Genomic DNA, 24,613 nt, shown 5'->3' with positions numbered 1-24,613 from the left:
GCACCCTTCTGCAACTCAGGGCTCACAGATTTTCAGAATTAAAGATAACGCTCTCCTCAACAGATTCACCTCCTGCAAATTTGTCCACCTCCTTTTTGAATCCAGTAGATTTTTGACATTCACATCATGGAATGAGTTCCATGTTAACTATGAGTCCTATGAAGTTTACTCTTTTGTTCTGAATCTACCATTTGTTATTTTCTTTCATTCCTTTTTGTGTTTGTATAAGGCATATTGAACATTCAGTTTATTTTCCATATCAACCAGAACTTTACAAACTTCTGTCACTCCCCCGTCAGCCCTCGTCTTCTGTAGGGAGGAGATTCAATTTCTCCTAAGTCAGTCATTCCTAACCTCTGGTCATCTATCCACTCACCCTCCTTTGGGCCTAACTCCACTACATGCTTTTTGGAGTCTGTTGCCCCAAACCACAAGGCACAGTTGTACCATGCCTTAAATGGTGGCCTAATGATGCTCTCTGCTCTGTTCTCCATTCCTTTCCAAACAATATCCAACATTTAATTTGCTTTTTGACTGTTACTGAACACTATGACGACATTTTCAATTACGTATCTGTTACAGTTCAAAGATCCTTTATCCAACCAGTAGTACATATCCATCACTACATAGAGTTTGGAAGGGAACAAGGACAATCCTATGTTTCACAACACCAAACTTCATATGCCAGTTTATCATCTAGCCACCACCACTGTGCCCTACTACAACAATCTGCAGCCGACTTGTATTGTTATATGCTGAATAACAGTTATATGAAAAGTCTTGATATTACCATTCACACAGCTTCTGACACACAGAACAGCACAAGCACTAGCAGAGTCCTATAGGACTCTTCAGGGAGGGATTGCCCTCAAAATACAAACTCCTTCCCACTCCTTGTCTCCATCTCTAACCTATTTTTTGCCTGCTAAAGGATACTCCTTTTTATCTGTGGCCATTTACTTTAAAGCCTTGCTGAACAGCTTTTGGGAATTCAGTTAGATTAGTATCAGGTTTCTCATTTCCATATGTGTGGTAACTCCTTCAAAAATGCCAATGCACCTGTGACCATAGCACTCCCTCTTGGTCTAACTTCAGTCAAGAGAGATATTTCAAAGGCTCTCAGCAGCCAGGAGTTTAGCCAGCTAACACCAAGGCACAAGCCACCCTCACAGCCCCTCAATGAGGAGTAACACCAAGGGTTACATGTCCCTATGGCACACCTGCACTGGAAACACTAACAGGGAGCACAGGCTGCAAGAGCAGACAAAGGTCCATACTGGGAGGCAGAGTTGCCAGGAGGACTATCCCTTCACAGGATCATGTAAGCAAAAAGACAGGGAGATTTGTGGACTCCACCTCTGGGCTGCTAAGGGAGGAGCTCCACAGGGAGCTGGTTGGGGGACAGTTCCCAAAGAGAGAACTGCAAAGGGCAGAAGGCCACAGAGTAAAGTAAGCACACAGGACAGAGTCTGGGGGCAACATCAGCAGAGCAGAACCTGAAGAGCCAACAGGGGCAGAATGAGGATAAGGAATGCAAAGTAGCACAGGAAAAAACCCAGAACCAAGCAGAGCTGGCTCAGAATCAGGCCAAGGATTATTAGGGAGCTGAGCGCAAGCAGAGAACAACCTTTAGGATGAACTGCTCAGTCATCAGAGTTTGGTAGGAATAGACCTCTCTACTTCTTAATGGGGTAAGAACAGACCTGTGGTGGTGCAGAGGACTACTGAAGGCAATTTACCAAAAACAACTTGATGATCTACAAGTCAAGATTATTCACTGGGTCATTACTGCCTGTAAAACAGGCACTACTCCCAAGACTTCAGTTCCCCATTGAGCATATCTCAGGGACAATTCTGTCAAACAAGATCACAAGCAAAGCTTAAGCCAAGGTGCAATACTGGTCAGCACCCACTGTATCCCACCTGCCTCAGACTCACCTAAAGAGCTCCCCAAATTTACTTTTGAGGTGACTGCAGGAGGTATACAGGTCGTAGAGATAGGCCAGGATACAGCGCTCTGCTGACGAGCCATCTGAGCGGTTCATGCCATGTTTCACCACCCCACACAGACTGTATAGAGACAAAAAAATGCTGCAGCAACACGAAAAGAAAATCTGAAGGAATAATCTCATTACATGGATATTCTCCTGACCTCACAGCAACAGTACTCACTGGGTAACATATCCCATCCCCTGCAAATTCTATGAGCTGAACCCTCAGGCACAAAGTTGCTGCCTTTTAGGAAGGACACAGATACATCCCTGCCCCTTACAAGCCCCCAGAAGATATGTTGCTTCCTTCCACAGGGTGAGGGGAAGATTCCCTTACCCTTCGAAGACCTGAGCCATCTGGTCCTGGTTCAATATAAGGCAGGAGTGGTAGTGCCGCAGCACAGCCACGATGCACAGGCACAAGCTGGTGGTGTAGCTGCCAACAAGGTCGGAGGATTTCAACAGCAGTTCTGCCTCCACCACGCTCAGTTCATTCAGCAACTGCACCCAATGACAGAAAAACCCTTCAACAGCCACAGGGGTAAGGTATGGTCAGAAATGGAGCAGGCACACCACACCCACAGCCTATAGGACCTGCCAGGAAAGGGACCAGCAGGCACTTTCTGCCTAGAGATGTACCCCTGGAACAGCTGGCATTCCCATACTTAGGCATAAAGTCTCACTCGGGCAGTACAAGGGGCTGTCAGTGCTTGGGTATCAGAGGGCGATTGGGATATGGCCACAGACAGTAGCAGGCAGCTTGTTTGGTCAATCTGTCCTGCATAAATCTCACTTGGCTCCCTTTTTAAGGCTAACAGCCTCAATTTCATCAGCAACCATAGCAAGGCTTCAAGTGACACCTGGCACAGGCTGCAGAAACAGCAACAGGATTTTAGCAGGATCCAGAAGGCAGCCTGCGCTGCCATGTGCCAAGGATCCTTTCAGAGAAACGAGGTGGGAGAGCTGCCAGAGACAGAAAATCCCCTCCTCACTCAGAACAAGGCCTTGCTGCACCCAAGGACAGAGATACAAAGCAATTCCTTTGGAGACAACTCTGAAGCCTCTGGAGAAATTATCCTCAGAACACATAGGACTACCTGCCACAAACCATCTATTCCTAAAGGCTGCAGCCCATTGCGCACAGGCGCAATGACCACCTAATCTGATCACCTCCATGACACAGGTCAGAGGGTCACCAATGATTCTGAGAGCAGCCCAACTATCACAGCACAGAACTGCTGCCTTTCAGGCTGATGAACCCCTCCCCAGGAAGCATTTGAGTACACTGCACTTACCTGGATGGCAAAGTCAATAAGACCACTGATGTTGAGTGAATACTCCATCAAGTCAAATATGAACTGCACATGCTGTACCAGAGGCAGGTGGTATGACATTCCCAAGGCAAAGCTGGTGATCTGTTCCAAGACATTGCGAGATACCTGCAAGTGCAAGAGGACACACAGTACTATCTCCCCTTGCAGAAGTCCCTCAACAGGCCCATCTCTCTCCCTCTTCGGGAAGCTGCTCTCAGTAATGGAAAGGGACACAGCCAGGGCCCAAGAAGGACAGCAGTCTTGAAACTTCCATACCTGAGATGTGACTTGGTGCTGATCAAAGTGAGAAAGATGCTGGAACTTTGCAAAGATATCTTCAGCTGTTGGGAATGCTTCTGGCTTGCTCTTTTTCCTCTTCTGGCCTTCCTCTCCACCTACCAAAGTTCAGATGATTGGAAAACAGTATTAAGCTACTTTCCTCATCAGAGGAGGACTAGACATCAGCCATCAGCACCTGCCAGTCCCCCAGCAAGACCAGCACCTGCCATGCAACATAGCCAAACAGTAGGGTTAACATCTAGTTTATCCCAAGTGAAAGTACTCCTTGGAGGGGGAAAATACTTTCAATTTAGAGGTACACTGATTCCTTGATGAGAACAGACATTCTGGACTGGAGATGTTCAGCCTCAAAATTTCTTTGCCAGAGCACCCTATCTTTTAAAGAATCATCTTTCTACCAGATTTCAAGTTGCCTTTCACGAACCAGACTAAGACACTAAAAACATTGTAGCCAGATTTTCAGCTAATGGAGGTCAGAGGCTTTCTCTTGATTTTAACCCAGCTATCCAAATTTCCCATCCTATGCATTTAGCATGTGCCCCAAGCATAATGGCATGCTACATTTAATCAAGGTCTTTGCCAACTATGCATAGGCAAAGTCCTCTTTGCTGCTTGTGCAGGGATCTAAATGCAAGAACTAAAGAAAATAAAATTTGAAAAGCCAAAGTTTTGGCCAGGGTGTCACTCTTAACCTGATATGACTTAATCCTCTTCTCAATAAAGTTCATTTAAACAGATATTGTCAGCAGGAAACCAATCGTCTTACTTGCTGGTTAGTATGTTTGGGAACAGAGCACCATTCCAGACTCTGTGACTGATACAGCTTACCAGGCACTGTAGATTATATAAACTCCTTTTACTGTGAGACTCCAGACAAAGGAGCCAGCCACCTGTAAAGACGCTCCTACTTCAGAAAGGAGTGACTCAAGCTCTACTAACCCGTCTCTGCAGTGCTCTTTCTGTTTAAGACTTTTAGAATGTCTTTGGTTATTTTCTTGATCGTATGCCGAGCATCGTCCCGTTGTTTTCCAACGCCAAAAAGAACTACCAACCGTTGGTTACACTCGTGACTGCATGACTCCTCCTAGGGAACCAGAAGAGACAACTGTATTAGCAACTATAAGGCTAAATGCTTTAATCTTGTTTCACATCTGGAGCTCTTAAAGGAAAAGGAAAGCTTCATCTCAGAAGTTGCTCCTCCTGCAGCAGTGCAGGAAAGCGTAACTGCTCCTTACCCAACCACAGCAGTACCACTGGGAAACACAGCAGCCTCATGACCAGAGCACAAGGCAGCAACAGGGAAGCAGTTATGAGCAGGTCTCATACCTGAGGAATAGGAAAGTGTGTTGCATACTGGATGTGCCGAGGCTGATCATACAGGGATGCCAGCATTCCTTCCACAGACTTATCCTTCAGCAGAGGCTTTGCTTCCTTTTCAGGATCTGGTTTCTCAGGGGAAGGGCTGGCTTTAGATTCACAATGCATTGGAGGAGAAAACATCTAGGGAGACATAAGAACAAGGAAACATAGTTAGGGAACATGGTCATGCAACAGTGAAGACTGCTGAAGGAAGATACATCTGCTCAGGGCTAAAAAGGAGCAGAAAGAGGGAGGGCTGGAGAAACATTCAGTTCTTAGGGCAATGACCAAGGCAATGCACTAAGACACTATTCCCATTTCTGCTTCTGGTCTATGTTGTATACCGAATTAAAACCAATAAGAAATAAATTACCATGACTTAGTATTTTGCAGACAACTATCTCCACAGAAAAAGTGAGGATCCTGGGAAAGCCACAGGAAACCCACATAGCTCTGCACATCACACCTACCCAACATGTACCTTGAAACACCAGAAATAGGTGGAGGAACATAGGTACTCAGGGATTTTTCAACCACCACAAGTTATTTTTATTACTAAGTGTTTCAAAGCACTCTGCAACCATGAACTATGTCCATAAATATTATGAAGAACTGTAAAACTGAAGAAGTACTGGAGACCATGCAGTATGATGACAGCAGACCTGTGTCTTCTCCCAGGTGATCAAGAAAACCCCTGCCAACAGTAAGTGAGCACCAGGAGATTGGGAATGCCATCATGGTCATCCATTTCCCATCCACTTCCAAGCAGCCCACTTCCTACCCTGCCCAAACACTGGCAGTGGCCAGAGCATAGGATATCCCAGGAATGACTGGGACTCACTCTACTCTGATGGACCCTGACCTACATAAACAGGTTTTACAGACCTTTTTACAGTGTCAGCTACTTTACAACCCAGCTACTTCCAGTATACTGGCTCTAGAGTAGAGAGGGAGTAGTCACAGAAAAGCGAGGCACATGCTGTCGCTGGTCCCACTAAAACATAGCGACCTACTTACTGGATAGCAGGTAGAAAATGCAGGAACATACCGAAAAGTCTGTCTTCTCCATGTCATCAAAGAGCATGCTGGAGTTGTGGTCAATGTCCATGGGCTCAGAAAGACCTGTGTCCTGGGAACAGACAGAGCAGCTTTACACCTTACTGATGCACCAGGGAACAGGAGAATATTTGTTTACTACAGCACTCTATGTCCATGTTGGACAATGACAGCAACACGCCAACACACCCATGGTGCCTGGCAAGATGGAGCCTAATACACTGCAAACATCATGGACAGGCCTCACACAGCATCCCATGATATGCAGCTCTGCTCCAAGCAGTGTGAGATTTTCCTATTTACCCCTTTACATTCTTCAGGCCCTTTCCAGCCACTTAGAACATCTCCTTCTACTTTTGAAACTCGAATGCTAAGGAAATAGGCTGGCGGAAGAAGAATCATGAGTCACTGGTACATCCTCCAGCAGGTAATAGCAAGGAGGCTGCAAAGCTGGTAAAGACGGGCAAGCATAACACAGGGACTTGTACAGGACATGGTGCTTGTGCTCTCACCTCTAGCTTGATGCCACTGTTTCCCTCTGTCTCCTTCCTGTCATGCTCCTCAGCAGGGTCATCGAAAGGTGAGGGTGGACGAGGCCCATGAGAATCCATGGCAAGATCACCCCGGGAGATGAGCGTGCACATGTAGATGTTGTGAGAGAAGACATCATGTCGGATTAGCTCACAGAACAGCAGCACCAGGTTAAAGAACTCCACCTTCTCATTTTCCTTCCCAGGATCAGCTGAAAGGATAGCACAGACAGTCAGGGCTATCAGAGTTCTTCTGCAATGCTAGCCACGTAACCTAGGGCTAGAGAAGTGTTTCCAGAGATCTCAATATAGTAAGTGTGACTGACACACAGTTCTGAGATTACAGCAGGGACTAAAAGCAGAAAGCTCAGTTTTAACAGGTGGCAATTAAGCAAGTCATACGTTCTGCAGTTAGTCTCACAGACAAGAAGCATAAGACTTTAGCCTGGAAGTGCCATTCCTGGGTGTACAGTTGCCTGCATCATTCAGTTGTATCCTGTCCCCCTTAATCCGTGTGCAGTACTTGCACTGAGAGGCTATTACAGAGGTCTGTCACTTACTAGTTAGAAACCTCCCTTACAGCTCTCAGCCTGAATTAACTCCCGATTAGGCTACACTCATTCGTTCTTGGTGAACGCTCTGTAACAGAAGCGCTTCTGCATTATCTTTCTGTCATCTGGCCCTCCAGGCTGCTTTCCCTCCCTCCCCAAGGTATGCCCTGGATTGTAAGGAAACCAGAGAGAGAATTCAGGTACATCCAAGACCTACACACAAGAGAACAGCACACAAATTCAAAGTTTGCAGGAGAGGGAAAGCTAGAAACTGAGAGACCACAAGGTCTTATTACATACTTAGCATAGGAGCTTGAGTGTCAAGGAACTGCATAAGGACATCCTGAAAGACAGGAGCGCTGGCTGCTGAGAGAGAGCCTGAAGAGATGGAGCCCTTCTCATCCACAACTTCAGAGTCCCCACATCTCTGTAGAAACAGAAAAAAGTGCCAACTGCTGTCAGAGGAGAAACTCATTACCCATAAATCCCAAAACGGAAGTCTTCAAGAGAATTTTCTTATCTTGCACTTATAGGAAAGCCACCACACAGGTTTCTGTAAGCTACTTCACAGTCTCCAAATATGCCAGAGTTTCTGCACTGCAATCACCTGCCTTCAAACATATCCAGGAAATGGGATACACACCACCCCACAGGCTCATTTATAACCTATTTTGGGTTATATGGAGCAAATGCCATAATTAACAGCACCAGCATTAAGAGGCATTGTGCTGATCAGCCTTTGCCTTTTGGTATGATAGTTAGATAATCGTAGTTAGGTAACCTCTGCTCTCCTTTACCACTGCTAGCCTTCCAGGAATAAGGACTTACCTCAGCCTCTATCTCTGCTTGACGCTTCTCCAAGAGTTTGGCCACAACCATAGCCCTGTGGTGTCCAGAGCGTTTATAGCTGACAGCCCACTCACACAGCAAGGCCACCACTGCGTCATCATCTGGGGAGATCTGTTGAGAGGTAAGCACTACAGTGAGAACCTGAGCCAAACAGAAGAGGTGAGCAGTCCTAAGGCCTCCGGTTAGATGTAACAGTGAGCCTACTCCTAGTAGAGCACACCCTGAAGACTGCTACATTCCCCTCCTCCTAACATGGAAGACAGATGTCAAGCTAAAGCCCTCCTGCTTTGTCTCTGCTTTGACTCCACTTTGTAACACGAGGTGATCCACAGCCCTTGACAAATCTCCAGGCTAGCTTTGCTTCAGAAAAATCACACCTCTTCCAGCAGCGCATCTATGCAGTGCTAATCTTAGCACAGACTGAAACGCTTTTTGAGAACATTACATAAAGTATGCAAACTACCAGTCCTGCAGCTCACTTTCAGGAACCAATGCAGTACTGGTTGCACTACGGTCCTACACATCATAAATATGTCACCTCCCAGGCTAAGAGGAACTTGAACCGTGAGCTCCCAGACTCCCAGGCAGCAGCTGTCGGCCCAGAATTTGGCAAGGCTAGCATTTACTTCTCTCAGACATGTAACAAGTCTTTATCATCAATCTGCTATCTGAACTGACGTCTTCCATCAGGACACTCTCCTCAGTTAGCTGTGCAGACTCTCGCAAGCTTATACACATTTGTTAGCATAGACTTCCCAGAGCACAGACCCCCCCCTTCTCACTTTAGTACCTCCCTAACTTAAGGCTGCACGAAATCCTTTTCCATGGAGACCACACCTCATGGCCAAAGGCCAGTATCCAGTCAGCTCTCTGCAGACAGAGGACAGTAACCACAGAATATAAACAAGAACATAGCCGTGTCCAAGACCAGGGGCCCAGCAGCAAAGTTCCAAGGTACCTCATGACTGTCCTTGGTTGGACCCAGCCCAAATATCCTGTTGTACAAGGAATCCAAAGAGTTGCTGAAGTCAGATCTTTCAAAGCTGTGACTGTCCAGAACTTCTAAAGTGTGCAAGACACGGCCAATAGTGAAACCTAGAAAAGAACAGAGAAGAGAAATGCATATTTGGCAACCAGTACAACAGACTTCGGAGCAAAAGATTCCGTGAGCTCATTGCTCAGGAGACTGCCCAAGGAAAGCTGTACTAGTCAGACAAGAGTCCACCTAGCTTAGTATCCTGACTCTCACAGCAGCCAACAGCAGATGTTAGGGGAAAGCATCAGAATATGGCATATATACAAGAGTATAGTTCTCTGGTATGCTTTTCCAGCTTCAGCAACAGAAACTCCCCCTACACCTGGGGAAACAGACGCATACAAGATTTTGCACTGGAAAGAAAAAGAGCTATATGGGTTTTTTCACTGCTGACAGTTAACACCAATGGCAGCAAATAGGAAAAATCAAAGAAAATAGCCAGACAGGAAGTTTCTCAGGGTAACATGTGAAACGGGGAGAAAAACTTTAACCTACAGCAAGTTACCTGCTGTGGTTTCCTGGCACTTGTCAAATGACCAGCGAACCTCCACAGCCTGGCCACGTTCCTTTATCTGCTGCTCAATTTCACGCAGCTTTGCCCGAACCTAAAAGCAATGGACTTGTGTAAACATACAAAAGGATGCCTTAGAAGTCCTGTGTACAAAATTATCAGAAAACAAAGAGCATGACAGTAATTCTACTCAAAGTTAGATTTAGCCTGTCTTCCAAGGACATCACTGTCTTGCTTACAGCAGAATAGGAGCAGTTAATTCCTTCCGAGTGAGACAGCACCTTCAGCTCTGCTTATGGCACAACATGAAAAGAAAATCCTGAAACTGCTAAGATACCGCTATTATCCTGGACCAGAATAGCTCCCTTTTTTGAAGACTGCTCACCTGCTGTGTAAAGGCTGAATTCCCTCCTGGCATGGGCAAGTTGGATGGGGCTATAGGCAGGTGGTCCAGTGGAGAGCCAGTCTTTATCCTGCTATCAGTCAATGAGTAATGCCACACAAGGGCACTTGGGCAACACAAAATTATACTCTGCAACAGACAGAGAAGTCAGTATCATTGAGCAAATTAAGGTCAAAACAATTAAGTTAGATTACTTCCTACAGAAATAACCACTCCTTTATCCTACTGCCCTGGCATTCACCATCCTGTATACATGTTTACTGTTCGGGGATTTTTTGTTCTAAGCTCTGAAAGAGTCTTTGGGCTGAAGACCATATTAGAGTAGAAAGGAGTAAACTAGTATGTTTGCTCCACTGAGTTTCTTGCCTTCCTTCACTTAGGAAGCCAAGATCAGAGTTCTATGCTACCCAAACGCAGCAACATGTTGCTGCAGAGCTCCCTGCTGCTTCTGAACGGAATTATTTTCTACAACTCACACTGTCAATACACAATCCAACCCTTCTGGTCCAGGATCAGCATTACTTACAGTCCTCATCAAGAGTAAAGTGTGAAAAGAAATAGGAATCCAAATTCATTATACTATATTATTTAATAATTACAAGTATGATTATAGTGATTATTATACTAACAATAGTATTATATATGCTTTTTCATTCTTTTATGATCTTGTACAGACACCCACACAAACACAGACAAAACTTCACTGAACAATTCCTAGGATACAGCCCTACAGCTTCTGGCTTACAAGGAGCTAGACATTAAGACGACTGCTTTAAACACTCACACCAAAGAATCCAACATATCTCAAGAACATTTGAGCAAAGATTAATTATGCACACTGTTAGAAATGCGTCTGTTTCCAGCCTGACTTTACCCAGCTCCAACTTCCAACCACTAGATCTTATTCTGCCTTAGTCTTATCTACTATCTGCAGGTCAGAAGATGATCTACCAGAAGAGCTATTCTGAGACATACTACAAAAGATCAGACCATCATTAACGAATTTGAAGTTTTTAAGCCGGTTGTGTTCAAAACCCCAAATCAGCCCAATCTTTGAGGTGCATATGCTCACGTATCTTCCCTAAAGTAAGCACCCCAAACAAAGGATTTTTGTATTCAAAAATACATGCTTTATCACACAGAAACTAGAAAAAAAAAAACATAAACTTTTTAAACTGGAAGTTACCATGAAAGACTTACTAGAAATACAAAGGGGTGATTTATAATCCCCACATTACTCTCTAGCCCTTGAAGACAGATCCTGACTTCCAGCCAGCTGTACCCTAGGAATTTTCTTTCTACCCTACATCAGAGCTGGTTGGCTTCTTCTTGATCCTGTCAGGGCTCCTTGATCTCAAGTTTCTCTGTTGAGCTGCAGGTTCCCAAGCTCTGTGATCTCTTTCTCTCTACCTCCTGCTCCATCCTGCACTCTTTGGAATCTCCTCTGCTTTAACATGCTCCTTTCCTCCCCTGGAAGGGACAACCTCCACTCCTTCTGCAGGAACCCACCTGACCTAGTCACTCTTCCCCTGAAGGAGAAAAACACAGCCATGAACACACACACCAAACAGAACTCAAAAGGGCAGCAGGGACTGAGCCCCACAGTGATGCAACAGCATTTGCCCTTCAAACATCTATCAATAAGGCTTCAGCAACCTTGTCCTTTTACCACAGGTAAGGTTTAATCAATGCCAAGTACAAAATTACGAGTTTAGAGTTGTTCCTTTTCACAGCCTGCTGCCATTCATGAGGAGCTTGGTCTGCCTAAACCATTAAAGTTCTTCCATCAAGAAGTGTGGGGGGTTGGGTTTTGTGTGTGCTGGTTCTTTGGTTTGGATTTTTTTTGTTCTGTGGAGGTGGGTTTTTTTCTTATGAGGGGTTGTTTGTTTTCAAAAGCTCACAAAATTACAAAGCACTCTCATTTCTGGCATAATTTCCTTTCCTAGATGACAACTTGTTACTGACGTACGCAAGATGAAATAACCCTTTTTTCTCATCCCATCTTCTGTAAAGCCTTCCCAGCCTTCTGAGGCACCTGTGAATAGAGCAAATGGCTCTATTCCAATCCATTTTTCTTATGCAAGTCAGTCAAGGGCACTGCTACAGCACTGATGTCTGGTATGAAAGCTCTGTAACACATCAGCAAAGACCTACCCTTTAACAATCATGGTTTGATATTTCTGTACTCAGGAAGTTGCTGACTCAGACCACAATGATTTTTCTGGGATGGCATATAATGTAAACTGTCCCTGTTGACCCTACTATCACCAACCACTACTCAAACCTACTTGGAGGATGCAGCTGAGTCCATATACCACTGGCCGGTGCTGAGGGCAAAGCAGTAAGTCACTGAAAGGGCTGGGAGGAGGATTCCCTGCAGCTGGTTGAGGAGTGGGAGTTGAAGGAAGAGTGTTCCCTGTCTGGGCAGACAGGATGTGGGGTGGGTGCCCACCAGCACCATCCAGTTGCATAGCAAGCCTGCGGGTGCAGAAGTAGGCCAAACGTCTGGACAGGTATGCAGACTGCACAAACTCTCCAGAGTACTGTAGGGAAGAGGGGAAAACATCCTTGTTACAAGCAACACAAGAGAAACCCTTGACCCTCCCAAAGTAATATACTGTGTGGCACTGCCTTGTAGAGAGAGTCCCTTTTTACAGAGAGCTCCTTAGCACCATCCACCACCCACTGGCTACTAAGCATCAAAAAACCCTTCAAATGCTCAATAGCAATGACTTCATTTATCAAAATCCCAGCCTTCCCAGTACTTCAGAGGTCTGCCTAGAATCTGTTGCAACAGAAAGAAAAGCAGTTCCCATGAAGGGGCGCACAATGAGTCCAACTATCACAGCTATGACACGGGCAGGGATTACCAAGTCCAGTGCAGGGAAACAGGGTAAAGGTGAAAGAAACAGAAGAGAGCAGGACAGAAAAGGTATCCTTGTATGAGCTACGAAGGATGCTCAGAGGGACACTCCCTAGTGTTCTCAGTGCAAAATAGCTCATCCTCCCTTAGGCAATAGGACTGACAACAGTGGAAGTCAGTGCTCTCCTGAAGCAAGCTGGGTACATATTTCTCACCCGCAGCAGCAGGGGTAGGAGCATTTTCAGAAATTCATCTTCTCCTGACCGTATCTTCTCAAAGCACTCAAGGACCCACGTCAGGAATTCATGCCGGTCCAGCATGCCATCCTGCACACAGATAAAGGCAGAGCAAACAGACAAAAGCTGAAGCGCCATCCACTAAGGAAAGGCAGAGCAGCAGCAGCTGCTTGCTTTCTAACAGTGGAAATAATTCTAGAAGTTTGCACAGTTCTGTACTACCCCTGTTACACTATTGAGCTCAAAAATGCATCCAGCCCTAATGGCCTATTCACAGAAAGAGAATATTCTGCAAATCACTTTGCATCCACTTTCCCTAGCCCTCCTCTGCTATGCACCCACCCAGCAGCCCCCTTCAGTCCCTCACCTGGAACATGAACATAGCTAGCTTCTCATTGTAGTCCCACTGCTTCAAAGCTTGTTCCACCTCTTGGGGCATTGGCCCAGACGGTGAACCACAGCCTTGCCCTGGGAGCTGTCTATAGAACTCCGCAATTTTCTGCAGCTGCTCTGACAGGTACTTGGTGATGATCTGTGTCCATTCTGGAGAAGAGGAAACAGGTCAGCAATGAGTGCTGTGGTAAACAGCAGCAGTAAGGAACGAGGCTGCTGCACAGGTGGAAACCCAAAAAAGCTCCTGTCATTTGAAAAGGATAGAAAGACAAAGAAAGAGAAGTAAGTGCCAAATATTAGCTTTGCTTGTGGCCTGGGGTTGATAGGGGGAAAGAGGCATCCACAGAAGCAGGGAACAAGGGGAAAGACTTCTGTGTTTGGGGGTCAGGGTTACTTTGCACAAGAAAAGTTGGGAAAAAAGATTCCTCAACCGCAGTTGTTGAAAATCAGCAGGCAGAGAGAAGCTTTCCAGTGGGGAGCGGTGTTAGGCCAGACTGATTTAGAATCCTCAATAATCTGACAGACAGCAGAAACACTGGAAACACTTCAACTCTGAACTTGTTCTTAATATCTTTCAGCTATCAGTGCAAAGCCATGATGAACAATTTTTTTAAAGAATTGTTTTTACTAAAACCTAACTGTATAAGAGACAAACTCAATACATAAAGTGACAGCACGATTACACTCCTCTGGGACAATGCAGATGGCAAAACCCAAGGCAAAATATGCAAGAATGTGAAACAAACAACATTTACAGGGTCAGCAGTAGGACAAACACCAAAGAAACAGGAAAGTAAATGAATAAATACATCTAATAAACCAATCAACCTCTAGAAATATAGCTAAGAAGCCTGTATAATTTTTATACCAAAGGTAAACAAGAAGGGAAAAAAAATCCATGGGCTTCAGCTAATAATACTGCTCTTTAAAAGGAGTGTGGTCAGGTCCTGTAGTCACAGCCATACAAACCAGAAAACAGCTAGGGGAGATCTCCTAAACTGCAGTAATCTGGAGCAGGCCTGGATGCAAAGGGTGTTAGATATGTGATCCAGTAAGGCTTAATGAAATTGGAAACACAAACAGGGAATAACATACAAAAATTCTCTGGGAAACATACTTACTTGAGAAGACGCTAATCAGTCATCGCTAAATTATAACATTTACAGTCTTTGTAGGGTAAGAAAAAAAAACAGGTTATATAGCAGAGGAGTACAGTAGAACTTAACAGGGAGAAAGAAGAGGTAGGCTCTCAGGAAGTATTTGTGGCTGCTAAGACTTGTTTTTCAACAGTGTACTCTCACAGGTGGGTCCTGTTGTTTTAGACAATTTGCATGTCAGAGCACTAGGACTTACCAGCAGGAAACAAGTTTATATAGATTTCCAGGCTACCTCTTAAATTTCAAGAGCAGGCTGAGAAGGAAACATCTGGGATGGACAAAACCACACAAAGTGCTTACCAATGAAGGGATCAATGACATGACGCTTTTTCACCTTGGTTTCCGTGATGGCAGCATAATAGGCACAAGTCATTTTTATGAGCCAGGCTGCTCTCATTACTGGAACAGTGTATTTTGCCAAATAACCAAAGACTTCTTCCTTCTTGCTAAAGATGGGCACCTGTAACAGAATTGAGAGGGAGAATTGCAATGAAGGACTTAGATGGGAACCATTCCAAAGCAACTACACACACTGTGGGTGCTGCAAGCTGTGAAAAATGTAAAAAGGGAAAAGGTATTGTGTTGCTCTTTATCTCAAAAAACCTACCGCAAGAATTCACCTCTGGTCAGAAAGCAACAGTACCAGTACCGCATTTCAGTATAAACAGAAACAAAACAAATTGAAATAAGACAGAAAACATAATTACATTGCTGTATATCCACACCCTGAATCCTGCAAACAGCTCTGAGGATATAAACAACTACAAAAGGTACAGGCTAAGAACTGAGTCAGAAACACAGAGTATCTACTATACAGACTGAAGACAGGACTCTCTATTTCGTCAAAAACCAGAGAGGTTACAAAAGTCTCATAATATCATGAGTAGCCAACAGAAGACTGTGAGGAAACAGGGACTGAGTACCATAGTAGGGAAGAATTAATTAATCCAAGATTCAAAATTCAAGATACAACATGGGAGGATACCAGTGAAATCATCAGACAGCAGATCTGCACACAAGAAAGCAATAGCACATCACAGGAAAAAGTACAGCTGTGGGGCTTATTTCCACACGAGAGCAAAAGCATGGATGTGTTCACAGAGGAATGACACAAATTCACAGAGAACAGGTCCACTTGGTAGGTATCTCAAAGTCCCTCAACTACTGATGGTTCAGTTGCTTACTTGCTACGTTTCTTCCCAGTTATTCTCTGATGTTTCAAAGACTCAGCTACCAACAGTCGCTGCTTTCATGTCTAAGCCCATGAAAACTGATGAAGCCCATTACAGGAAACTAGGGAAGGCCTTGAAAGGTTAAAGCTTTCACAATGACCTCAGGAAACTGACAGCCAACATGCAAAGGAGGACACAAGGACTAAGTTTATAAACAGACAAGACTCTGGAAAAATCCAATTACTTGCTTTTCCCCCAAAAGCAACTCAGAACACCAAGGACCAGACAAACTCCAGCTTCTAGTCTACATGCTCTGCTACCATTTTGCAAGCGGGTGTTATGTTTTTCCACAATGCATGCTAGATTCCCGAGTTCCATGTTTATAGGCACACCCTGATGGAGAGTTAGCTCCCCTTCTATTGGGCCCAATAAAATGGCAGAGTAAGACTCTTCTTTCTTCTTTCATACTCTACAGAATTCAAGGCTACCGTGGAAATATCTAGCCCTAGACCCCAGGGCACAGAAATGCTCTAGCCTGGCTGAGACCAAGCTACAATACACATACTTTTCTCAGCTTAAAACCAGAAACATGTGTCACTGCAACAGAAGTCTGGGAAGTCCCTCAGCTGATTATTTCCAGTAATTCTCAGCGTGACTTTTGAGAACTTGAAAAACCCTCCACAATAGGATTGGTCCTAGTCTAAACAACAGACCAAAACCAACAATGGCAGCTCTTCTGAAAAACATCCAAGCCTTAAAATAAATCAGTCATATCATAAAAGCCAAAAGGCAAAGTTGAACACAACCTCCAAACGACAGACAAAGGACCAGCTCTTTGAGTGGAGACAACTACAGCCAGTGCACTACAAATCCTGGATACACTCATCAAGCTGAAAGCTTCAAGAAATGTAGAGAGCAGAAACTTCTCCAAATAGTGAAAACCTTCTACTACACAAACATTTCAGTAACAAGCATAGATTAAATGCTCTGTCCTGCCAGGCAGCCCCTCTGTAACATACCTTCTTAGCAAGATGAGTGAGGGGTTTAGTTCCAGCCAGATCTGTGAACCAGTTGTTTATGGCACTCTGAGAACGCGCTGTCACCAGCCAAAAGTTATCCTTCTGATTCACCTGGGGTTTCCGTCTTCCCGTGTCAGGCAGTGTATTGCACCGCAGCTTTTCTGCAATAATACTGCTAAAATTTGAACTGATCTGGAGAAAAAGAAAAAAAAAGGATGAATTACAATTCACAGGTCAAAGATCTATTCTATGTGCTTAAAATCTCATTTATCATTCCTACCAGAAGTCTCACCAGTATCAACTTTTGACACACAAAAAGCCTGCCAATAATTCCCTTTGTTATATGTGCAATGAGGAATGCTTCTAGACAACTCAAATAATAACCAAGCAGGGACTCAAGCTAAAGACAGGCATATCTCCTTATAAATACTTGTCAAACCAGACAGAAGGCTTCTTGGACTGACGTCAGCCAAGGAAAACAAATATACTGTGCTTATTGATTGCCTTCCATCCCAGGTCATTTCTAGTTAACTTCCTGGCCTCCCTGACAACAGGACATTTTGATTTTAGAGATTGGAAAAATGGCATTGAAGCCCATTATATAATTCCCATGTTTAAATTGCCAAATACTTCAAGAAATCTTATTTCTCTTCTACTATGGCCATAATGTAACCAAACCAGTAAGAAGAAGTTTCTGGCTTCTGGTACCCTAGTCTTCTGCTTTAATTGCAGAACATAAGGAGTTCTAGATGCTGGCTTAACAGACATTGCAGATACAGACCTGCCCGTAAGCTGCATGGAGCAAGACAAGAACCTGCTCTCTCAGAGATACAACACAGTTTCAAAAGAACGTAGAACTTTGATTCTCCAGGGACAAAGTGTTAGGTCATAAAACACTCATCCCATAGGTAAGTGTCTCCTGGTTCTGGTCCCAGGGAAGGAATGAGACCCAGGACTGTCCAGGGCCCGGCAGTGGGCCCGTAAAGGCACCAGGCCCTGCACCCCCCACCCCCACCCCCGCAGTCCAATGGGTCTCACCTTTGCTGGGTTGAAATTGACATTTTTGGCACTGCCGTGCTCATCCCCCGAGACCGCCGGTTGGTTATTGAAGCCTTGTTTGACGTTCAGAGCAGTCAGCTCATCCTGCGGGGGAAGGACACTCAGCAGGGCCCGGCAAGGCCCCTCCACTCCAAACGCCCGCCACGGCCGCTCAGCCAGCGCGGGGACAGGGCAAGGCGAGGGCCCGGCGAGCCCCAGCCGGCCTCCCCAGGCCATCGCGGCCAGGCAGCGCCCAGGCAAGCGCTGGGACACAGGAACCGCGGGTCCCTCGGCCAGCCCCCCCGACCCAACCCGGGGGCCCGGCGGGACGAGCCCCTCACGCCCAGCCACCGTGGGGACGCAGTGCCCCCCACCCCGGGGGCTCCCGGCGCACCCCCGCGGCCTCCTCACGGCAAGACCCGGCACGGCCGCTACGCACCCCGCGTCCCCCCACACGCCCAGCCCCCGCACCTCCTTCTGCTTGGGGTCCTGCGGGTAGACGTCGGGTGGACCGAGGCGCGGGCGCTTGAGCGGGCGGTGCTCGTAGCTGAGGACGCCGAAGGCCGCCATCCCGCGCCGGCCGACGGGCAGAGGCGGCCGGGCCACAACAAGGACCGCCGCGGCCGCCCGCGCCTGCGCCTTGCGCCGGGGCCCCCCGAGCGCCGCCGGAGAGGCCCGAGCGACGCGACGCTGTCACGGGCGGCGCCGAGGGGAGCCGGAGCGTCCCGAGGCCGGGCCGAGGAAAGACGAAGAGTTCCGAGCGCCGCCGCGAGAGGCCCGAGCCCGCGCCGAGCGCAGGCGTAAAGTGTCGAAAACGGACGGGGCGTCCCGGGGAGGGCCGTGCGGCGCCCCCTAGCGGAGGCGCTGCGTGACCGCGCCGCCTTCGCACCCGCCGGCTGCCTGCCTCGTCACCTGAGCGCCGCCCTCGCTGCCTCCGTCGTCCCCCCGCCCACACCCCCATCGCTGCGCCCATGGTCGTCACTACCCCCATCGGTGGCACCATCACTAGCCCCCGCGACCACCTCCCATAACTGCCCCCCAACTCCCAACAACTGGCCCCATGAGCCCCTCTGTGACCATCTCCCTGTAGCTGCCCCCTGGGGCTGCCACAGCGACTCCCAGTTCTGTGCAGTTCTCAGGGACTCAGCCCGAGACCCCCATGGTCAGGATGTGGGTCGGGCTTCCCACAATGGCCCTGCTCCTGGGGGCAGGCCTGTGGGGATGAGCCGTGTGGCATGGCGCGGTGAGCCATGGGAACATGGCAGGAGGCACCAGGGTGTCCCAGTGGGGCAGGTGGTGGGGCCCAGAGGGGTGAGCCGTGGGGCCTGAGCAGGAAGGGTGGTGGGGCTCCAGCGGGATGAGCTGTGGGGCCCCACAGCTCACGCCAGTGGGGCCCCAGTGTGGTGAGCCCATTGGGGTGACCCATAGGGTGCTGCGTGGGGTGGGCCCCTTGGCAGCAGGCAGTGACGTGGGGCAGGAAGCAGCACGGGTGCGGAAGCCGGCAGCCTTGCGTAGTGGGCTGTGTGCAGAGGCTGTTCGCACGCACCCGCCATGGCCGTGCCCAGCGCCTTCTTCACACCCATTATCCTCTTCCTCTGCCGGCTGGGACCCTACCTTGCTGCTGCTCACAGCCCCCCAGGTAAGGGGACAAATGGGCCCCAGGGCGGGCAGGAGGCCACAGTGCCCCATGGGTGGTTGGGCTGGGGATGTTCCTCCCTGGTTATGGTGGGTGAGGAGGACAGGATGCAGGGCTGCGTGGGCCGGTGAGCCACTGGGGCATGCACCAGAGACCCTGGGACCCCTGATGCACCCTGGGACCCCTGGCACCTACATGGCCCCTTGCAGTGGGGCTGCTGGGAGAGCTGGCCTGTGCCACGGAGCCCCTTGGCCTTGCTCCTGTCTCAGTGCTGGAGCATTGCTGGCACCATCAGCCACATGGCTACCAGCTGTGTAGCTCTCCTGGCCCCGCGGCTCCTGGCCTCATGGCTCTACTGGCCCCACAGCTCCCAGCCCTGTGGCTCTGCCAGCCCTGGGGTTGCCGGCACGGCAGGCAGTGCTGACAGGAGGGACCCTGGCCATACAGGTCCCCCATGGCAGGCCGGGGCAGGGGGCAGCAGCAGGATGTGACGTGCAGATCCTATCTGCCCCCATGCATCAACCAGGCAGGCTGGTGGACCTGTGCCTGCCACCCTTTCCATCCCGGGCATGGCAGCAGTGCTGCACGCAGGCAGGGGACGGGGGACAGCGGTTACTCTTTCCATGTAGCACCCTCACCCCAGCTGTCAGTAAAAAAACAGCTCTCTGTGGAAACGCAGCCCCTCTAACCCTGGACTTCCTGGGCTGCCAGGAAGGTGCCCTCCATTGTGTTACATTACAACCCAGGAAAGCCCAGCTTTCTCCTGCCCCTTGCAGTGGTGGCTGATGAGTTGGGACCTCAGAAGAGACCAGGTGTCCCATTGCCTGATTTTTAGGGGGAAAAATCCCATTTTCTGGGAGCCTCTGCAAGGGCTCTGTAAGGCGCCTCAGTCCATCAGAAGAACTTGTCCTGCAGCAAGCCATGCCAGAGTCTGCTGGAGTGGACTGTGGTGAGGACCAGCACGGCCCTGCTGGTCCTGCACCCCCAGCCAGCCCAGGATGTGGCCTCCACCTGTGTGGGCAGGACCAGGACATGCACAGCGTATCGGAAGGAGGGGGCAGAGGAGCTGCTGTGGGTGCTGGGAGCAGCTGCTCGGCCTCCCAGGGCTCGATGGTGTTTCCTGCAGAGATCAAACTGCCGGGGCTCAGCCCCTGGCCCTGTGGTGCAGGGGCCAAAGTGAGAAGCACATCCCAGCATAGCCCTCATCACCCAGACACAGGGACACATGGGCACCTGCAAGCACCCAAAAGGGTAACAGTGAATGAACAGATGGATTTAGCCAGAATGGAGACATTAGGCACAAATCCTGGAAAACCCCCAAATTTCTCATGGGACAAGCAAATGAGGTTGGCAGGGAGGGGTTTCTGTCCTGCCGCACAGTTCCAGGGGCTGCAAACAGCACCTATGGGGTGACTAAGGGGAGCAGATGGAGGAATTGGGGTGAAACAGCATATCTGGAGCAAGAGGACATGACGGCACAGATGCAGGAGGCTGCTTGGCCAGCAGTCCTTTGAAGGAAGATGTGGCATTGCCAGCAGCCCAGGCATCACCGCATGGCATGTGTGAACAGGGTGGTGGGGGCTTGGCATTGCCTCCACCAGGAAGAGCTGGGCTTGTTTGGCTCACATGGAGGAAGGCTGATGGGGGATATGAAGGAACTCTTGGCATGTGCCATGTCTCCCCAGTGCACCCCCGTGCCCTGGCACAGTCGCCCACCACTGTGGTGCCCAGCAGTGTCTGTCCCTTGCAGGGGTGGAGTGTGTCCTTTTCAATGAGGAGTACATGACCTGCACGTGGGGGAGCAGAGAGACGCTCACAACCAACTACTCCCTCTACTACTGGTAGGTGCTCCTGCCCCACAACCAGCCCACAGCAGGGTGACCAGTGGTAGGTCCCTGTGCAAGGGGCTAGTGCCACCAGCATTGCTGGTCCCAGCATCAGCCTGTTCCTCTTCTCTGAGTCCAGAATGGGGGAGGCTCTGTCTCCAGAAAAGGCGGGATGGGTTGCACCAGGGAGAGGGGTCCCAGGGAGGGCTGGGGTGTGCAGGGTCTCAGGGAGTCCCAGTAACCCACTGTGGCACAGGTATGAGAACAGGTCCCCCGTGGTGGAGTGCAGGCACTACCTCCAGGACCAGGGCATCAGCATCGGCTGCCACTTCAACCAGAGCGAGATCATCCAGTTCCAGCCTTTCCATGTCCTCATCAATGCCAGCCTTGGTGGCAAGACCGTGGAGATCCGCAGTGAGCGCATGGAGCTGCAGGACCTGGGTATGGAGAGGTGGGGGGCACCCACTGTGGGGCTTCTGTAGGGCAGGAGAGGGGCTGTGGATCCGCAGGGCTGCCCCATCACATCCCGGCTGGTGGCAGGGCCACCAGTGTGTGGGGACAGCACTCACCAGGCATCACCTGTGCCTTGCAGTGAAACCAGAGGCTCCTGTCAACCTGACCATCCGCAACGTGAGCAGCAACCAGCTGCAGCTGACCTGGACCTCTCCATACCCCAAATCCCAGTGCCTGGAGCATGCTGTCAAGTACAAGAGCAACAAGGACACCAGCTGGACGGTGAGAGTCCCCCAGATGCAGCACCCTCATGGTTGTACCCAGGGACAAGCTGGGCACCAGCCTCCAAGGCAGTGCTGGCCCTCATCGCATGGCCCACATCTCTCTGCAGGAGCACCAGGTGAAAGGAGATGTCTTCTCCTTCCCCAGCGTGGACTATGAAAAGTATTACACCTTCTACGTACGCAGCAAGATCAACAGCTACTGTGGAAGCACCCAGCTCTGGAGCGAGTGGAGTGTCCCTGTGGTCTGGGGCAGCAAGAGTAGGTCCTAGGTGCTGCGGCGGGATGGGACAGGCTGGGGCATGGTGGGGCTCAGTAGGGAAGGGATGGCCAAGCAAGTGGAAAACTGGCCCGAGGCAGCAGCTGTAGGGGCGAGATCCATCCGAGCGCCTGGGGTGCAGACAGCTGCATTGACCCCTTGGAAGCCAAACACCTCGTCAGCAGGACCTGCTGATTTTTGCCAGGGGTTTCTTAGCCCTGAAGGACTGCTTTGACACAGCTGGTCCAGGACAGGGTCACCAGCCAATTGTGCTGACAGCGTGGCAAGGCTTGGGGATGGACCCCTTCTCCCTCCTCCAGTCCCAGCTGAGCCCTGGCATGGACAATGCCGAGCTCCCATAGCCACCCACAAAGGGCCACCGGCATGCCCACCCCACTGCTGTGGCAGTACACCAGCTGGGGGTCTATGTCACCGTGGCTCTTTCCAGACACAACGGAGGAGCAGCTGCAGCACTGGTTCTGGATCCACACGGTCTTGATCCCCGTTGCCTCCTGCCTGCTCTTGCTGGTCCTTATTGTCCTGCTGGTGCGCATGGAAAGGTGAGTGTGGGGGGCTGGTGGGGGGCACAAGCGCTGTGGCTCTTCCCCTCCAACACGTCTCTCCCATACAGGGTGTGGGTCATCCTCATGCCCCGAATCCCCAATCCCAGCAAGAACTTCGATGAGCTCTTCATCACCCACAATGGTAACTTCCAGGTAAGGTGGCTGTGGGCACCACTGCCCTGAGCTCACCCCCTGCCCCTGGGGTTGGGGCTAGGCTGGGTGGTGGCTCCTCTCATGCCTGCTCTGCTCCCTGGAGGAATGGGCCGGAGTCCCCAAAGATGTTGTGGAGAGCTTCAAGCCCAACTACAGTGAGAACATCTGCTACGTGAGCGAGCTACCCCCCAAGGACAGCTATGAGCCCCTCTGGGAGAACAGCAACCACCCACCACCTGTGACAGCTGGGACCCTGGCCGCCCCCCGTGAGCACAGCCCATACAAGAACAGCTATGTGGGAGTGTGATGCGCTCATGCACTCCTGCACACTGCATGCTCCGCACCTCCACTACCCAAAACCTCACTGCCCCCCAGGCCTTGCTTCCCACTCCCACCCTGCCTCAATCAAATGCCCAAAGACCCTCAGCTCTGCTCCCTGCCACGACCACCCTCAGTCCCCCATGACATGGCGGCTGTACTGCAGGGTGCTGGGTGAGCATGGTGTGCTGGGTACACTGGGCAGTGCAATGGGTGCACCGGGCAGTGCAATGGGTGCACTGCACGGTGCACGGGGTGCAGCACATACACCCCGAGTGCACTATTTGTTGCACTGTGCGCTCCGTGTGCATTGAGTGCAACGGGTGCTGCTCTGGGTCTGTTGGACCATCCTGGGTGCACTGCACAGTGTGCCAGCACCTGCCCTGTCCTTGGGGTGTCCAGAAGGGCAGGGTGACATCCGACCACAAGTCCTGCCACATGCAGGGTCCTTCGCAGGGTTGCTGTGGTGGAGCAGAGCCGTGGGAGGGCTGACGAGCTCCCACACCGCTCTCCTGTGGGCCCCCGCACTGGGTGTGCATTGGAGCTGCTGGGGACTTGTCCATCCTCCCTCCCTACTGCAACATGCCCACAATCACACCCAGGGACATGTCCTGGCAAGGGGGCATCTGCGGCTGAGCGGGCAGGAGCCACCTGACTGACAGGGGCTCTGGGGCTGAGGCGTGCCAAGGGCCAGAGGGGCCAAGCCACCGTGTCACCCCCAGCCCTGGGGGCTGCTGCCTCCAGAGCACCGAGCAAGCCCAGCTGTCCCCCCAGGGCTTCACCCCTCCTTCGCCTGCACCCCGGGTTTCCTGCTGCAATAAAGCTCTGCTGCACTGGGTGCTCGTCCAGCCTCATCTTGCAGGGTCAGGGGGAAGTGCTGGCAGAGCTCCGCACCCTACCCACCTCTGACCTCGCAGATGTTGTGGGGTGGGGTCCAGCCCCACTGTCCTGGGCTCACACTGGAAGCATGTTTATCTGCATCAAGCATGGGGATGTGTCCCCTCCTGGCCATCCCACATTGGGGGGGATGTGCTGTGGCCTTGCCAGGCAGCAGGCTTGGCCTCTGCAGCCACTGCCAGGGCCACCTGCTGCCCTCAGCTACCGCCACTCTCCCTGTGGATGACCAGAACTTTCTGGCCAACCGCGCCATCCTATGGCTGCTCTCCTACTTGAGGAGGATGGTGGGGGTCCCTGACACCAGTAAGCCCTGGCTGACGGGCTGCAGCTCCCTGCAGTCTTGGCAGCAGCACCAGCACTTTGTCCAGTGGGACGCTGCACGGGCTCCCTGTGGCGTGGGAATGGGTGAGGTGGGGGGTCCCCAGTTTACCACGCTGGCAGGCCACATCA

At 50.1% G+C, this 24,613-nt stretch overlaps 2 protein-coding genes across 4 annotated transcripts in view; one reads left to right on the top strand and one right to left on the bottom strand.

Moving 5' to 3' along the window:
- The window catches only part of MED12 (mediator complex subunit 12), a 37,084-nt gene extending 18,518 nt beyond the window's left edge, over positions 1-18,566 (bottom strand). For all 3 annotated transcript variants that reach the window (XM_064463047.1, XM_064463048.1, XM_064463049.1), the window contains exons 1-20: positions 18,249-18,566; positions 17,778-17,882; positions 16,740-16,931; positions 14,849-15,008; positions 13,366-13,541; positions 12,978-13,088; positions 12,188-12,442; positions 9,882-10,028; positions 9,491-9,590; positions 8,908-9,044; positions 7,929-8,060; positions 7,401-7,527; positions 6,532-6,761; positions 6,012-6,092; positions 4,931-5,104; positions 4,544-4,688; positions 3,581-3,699; positions 3,287-3,430; positions 2,329-2,492; positions 1,939-2,070 (exon numbers count right to left, since the gene is read on the bottom strand). In XM_064463047.1, the coding sequence (XP_064319117.1) occupies positions 1,939-2,070; positions 2,329-2,492; positions 3,287-3,430; positions 3,581-3,699; positions 4,544-4,688; positions 4,931-5,104; positions 6,012-6,092; positions 6,532-6,761; positions 7,401-7,527; positions 7,929-8,060; positions 8,908-9,044; positions 9,491-9,590; positions 9,882-10,028; positions 12,188-12,442; positions 12,978-13,088; positions 13,366-13,541; positions 14,849-15,008; positions 16,740-16,931; positions 17,778-17,882; positions 18,249-18,347 (2,930 nt within the window). In that variant the 5' untranslated portion in view covers positions 18,348-18,566. The remainder of the gene's footprint in view (positions 1-1,938; positions 2,071-2,328; positions 2,493-3,286; positions 3,431-3,580; positions 3,700-4,543; positions 4,689-4,930; positions 5,105-6,011; positions 6,093-6,531; positions 6,762-7,400; positions 7,528-7,928; positions 8,061-8,907; positions 9,045-9,490; positions 9,591-9,881; positions 10,029-12,187; positions 12,443-12,977; positions 13,089-13,365; positions 13,542-14,848; positions 15,009-16,739; positions 16,932-17,777; positions 17,883-18,248) is intronic.
- Positions 18,567-19,254: 688 nt separating this feature from the next.
- Positions 19,255-24,102, top strand: IL2RG (interleukin 2 receptor subunit gamma). Its single transcript, XM_064463046.1, has 8 exons — positions 19,255-19,416; positions 21,164-21,254; positions 21,496-21,680; positions 21,832-21,974; positions 22,084-22,234; positions 22,681-22,792; positions 22,864-22,948; positions 23,052-24,102. The coding sequence occupies exons 1-8, from the start codon at positions 19,329-19,331 to the stop codon at positions 23,253-23,255; spliced, it is 1,059 nt and encodes a 352-aa protein (XP_064319116.1). The 5' UTR covers positions 19,255-19,328; the 3' UTR covers positions 23,256-24,102.
- Positions 24,103-24,613: the final 511 nt, after the last annotated feature.

Source organism: Phalacrocorax carbo, chromosome 11 (assembly GCF_963921805.1).
Source record: "Phalacrocorax carbo chromosome 11, bPhaCar2.1, whole genome shotgun sequence".
In the NCBI taxonomy this organism is placed as follows: domain Eukaryota; kingdom Metazoa; phylum Chordata; class Aves; order Suliformes; family Phalacrocoracidae; genus Phalacrocorax; species Phalacrocorax carbo.
Note: the sequence above shows the minus strand (reverse complement) of the source record. Positions and strands in the feature narration are given on the sequence as shown.

What these genes read in the sequence shown, in the direction of transcription:
- IL2RG (XM_064463046.1), top strand. Translation starts at nt 19,329, where the DNA reads ATGGCCGTGCCCAGCGCCTTCTTCACACCCATTATCCTCTTCCTCTGC. An exon ending in ACAAGGACACCAGCTGGACG is followed by an intron (nt 21,975 to 22,083) that starts GTGAGAGTCCCC and finishes ATCTCTCTGCAG; the next exon opens with GAGCACCAGGTGAAAGGAGA. An exon ending in CCCACAATGGTAACTTCCAG is followed by an intron (nt 22,949 to 23,051) that starts GTAAGGTGGCTG and finishes TGCTCCCTGGAG; the next exon opens with GAATGGGCCGGAGTCCCCAA.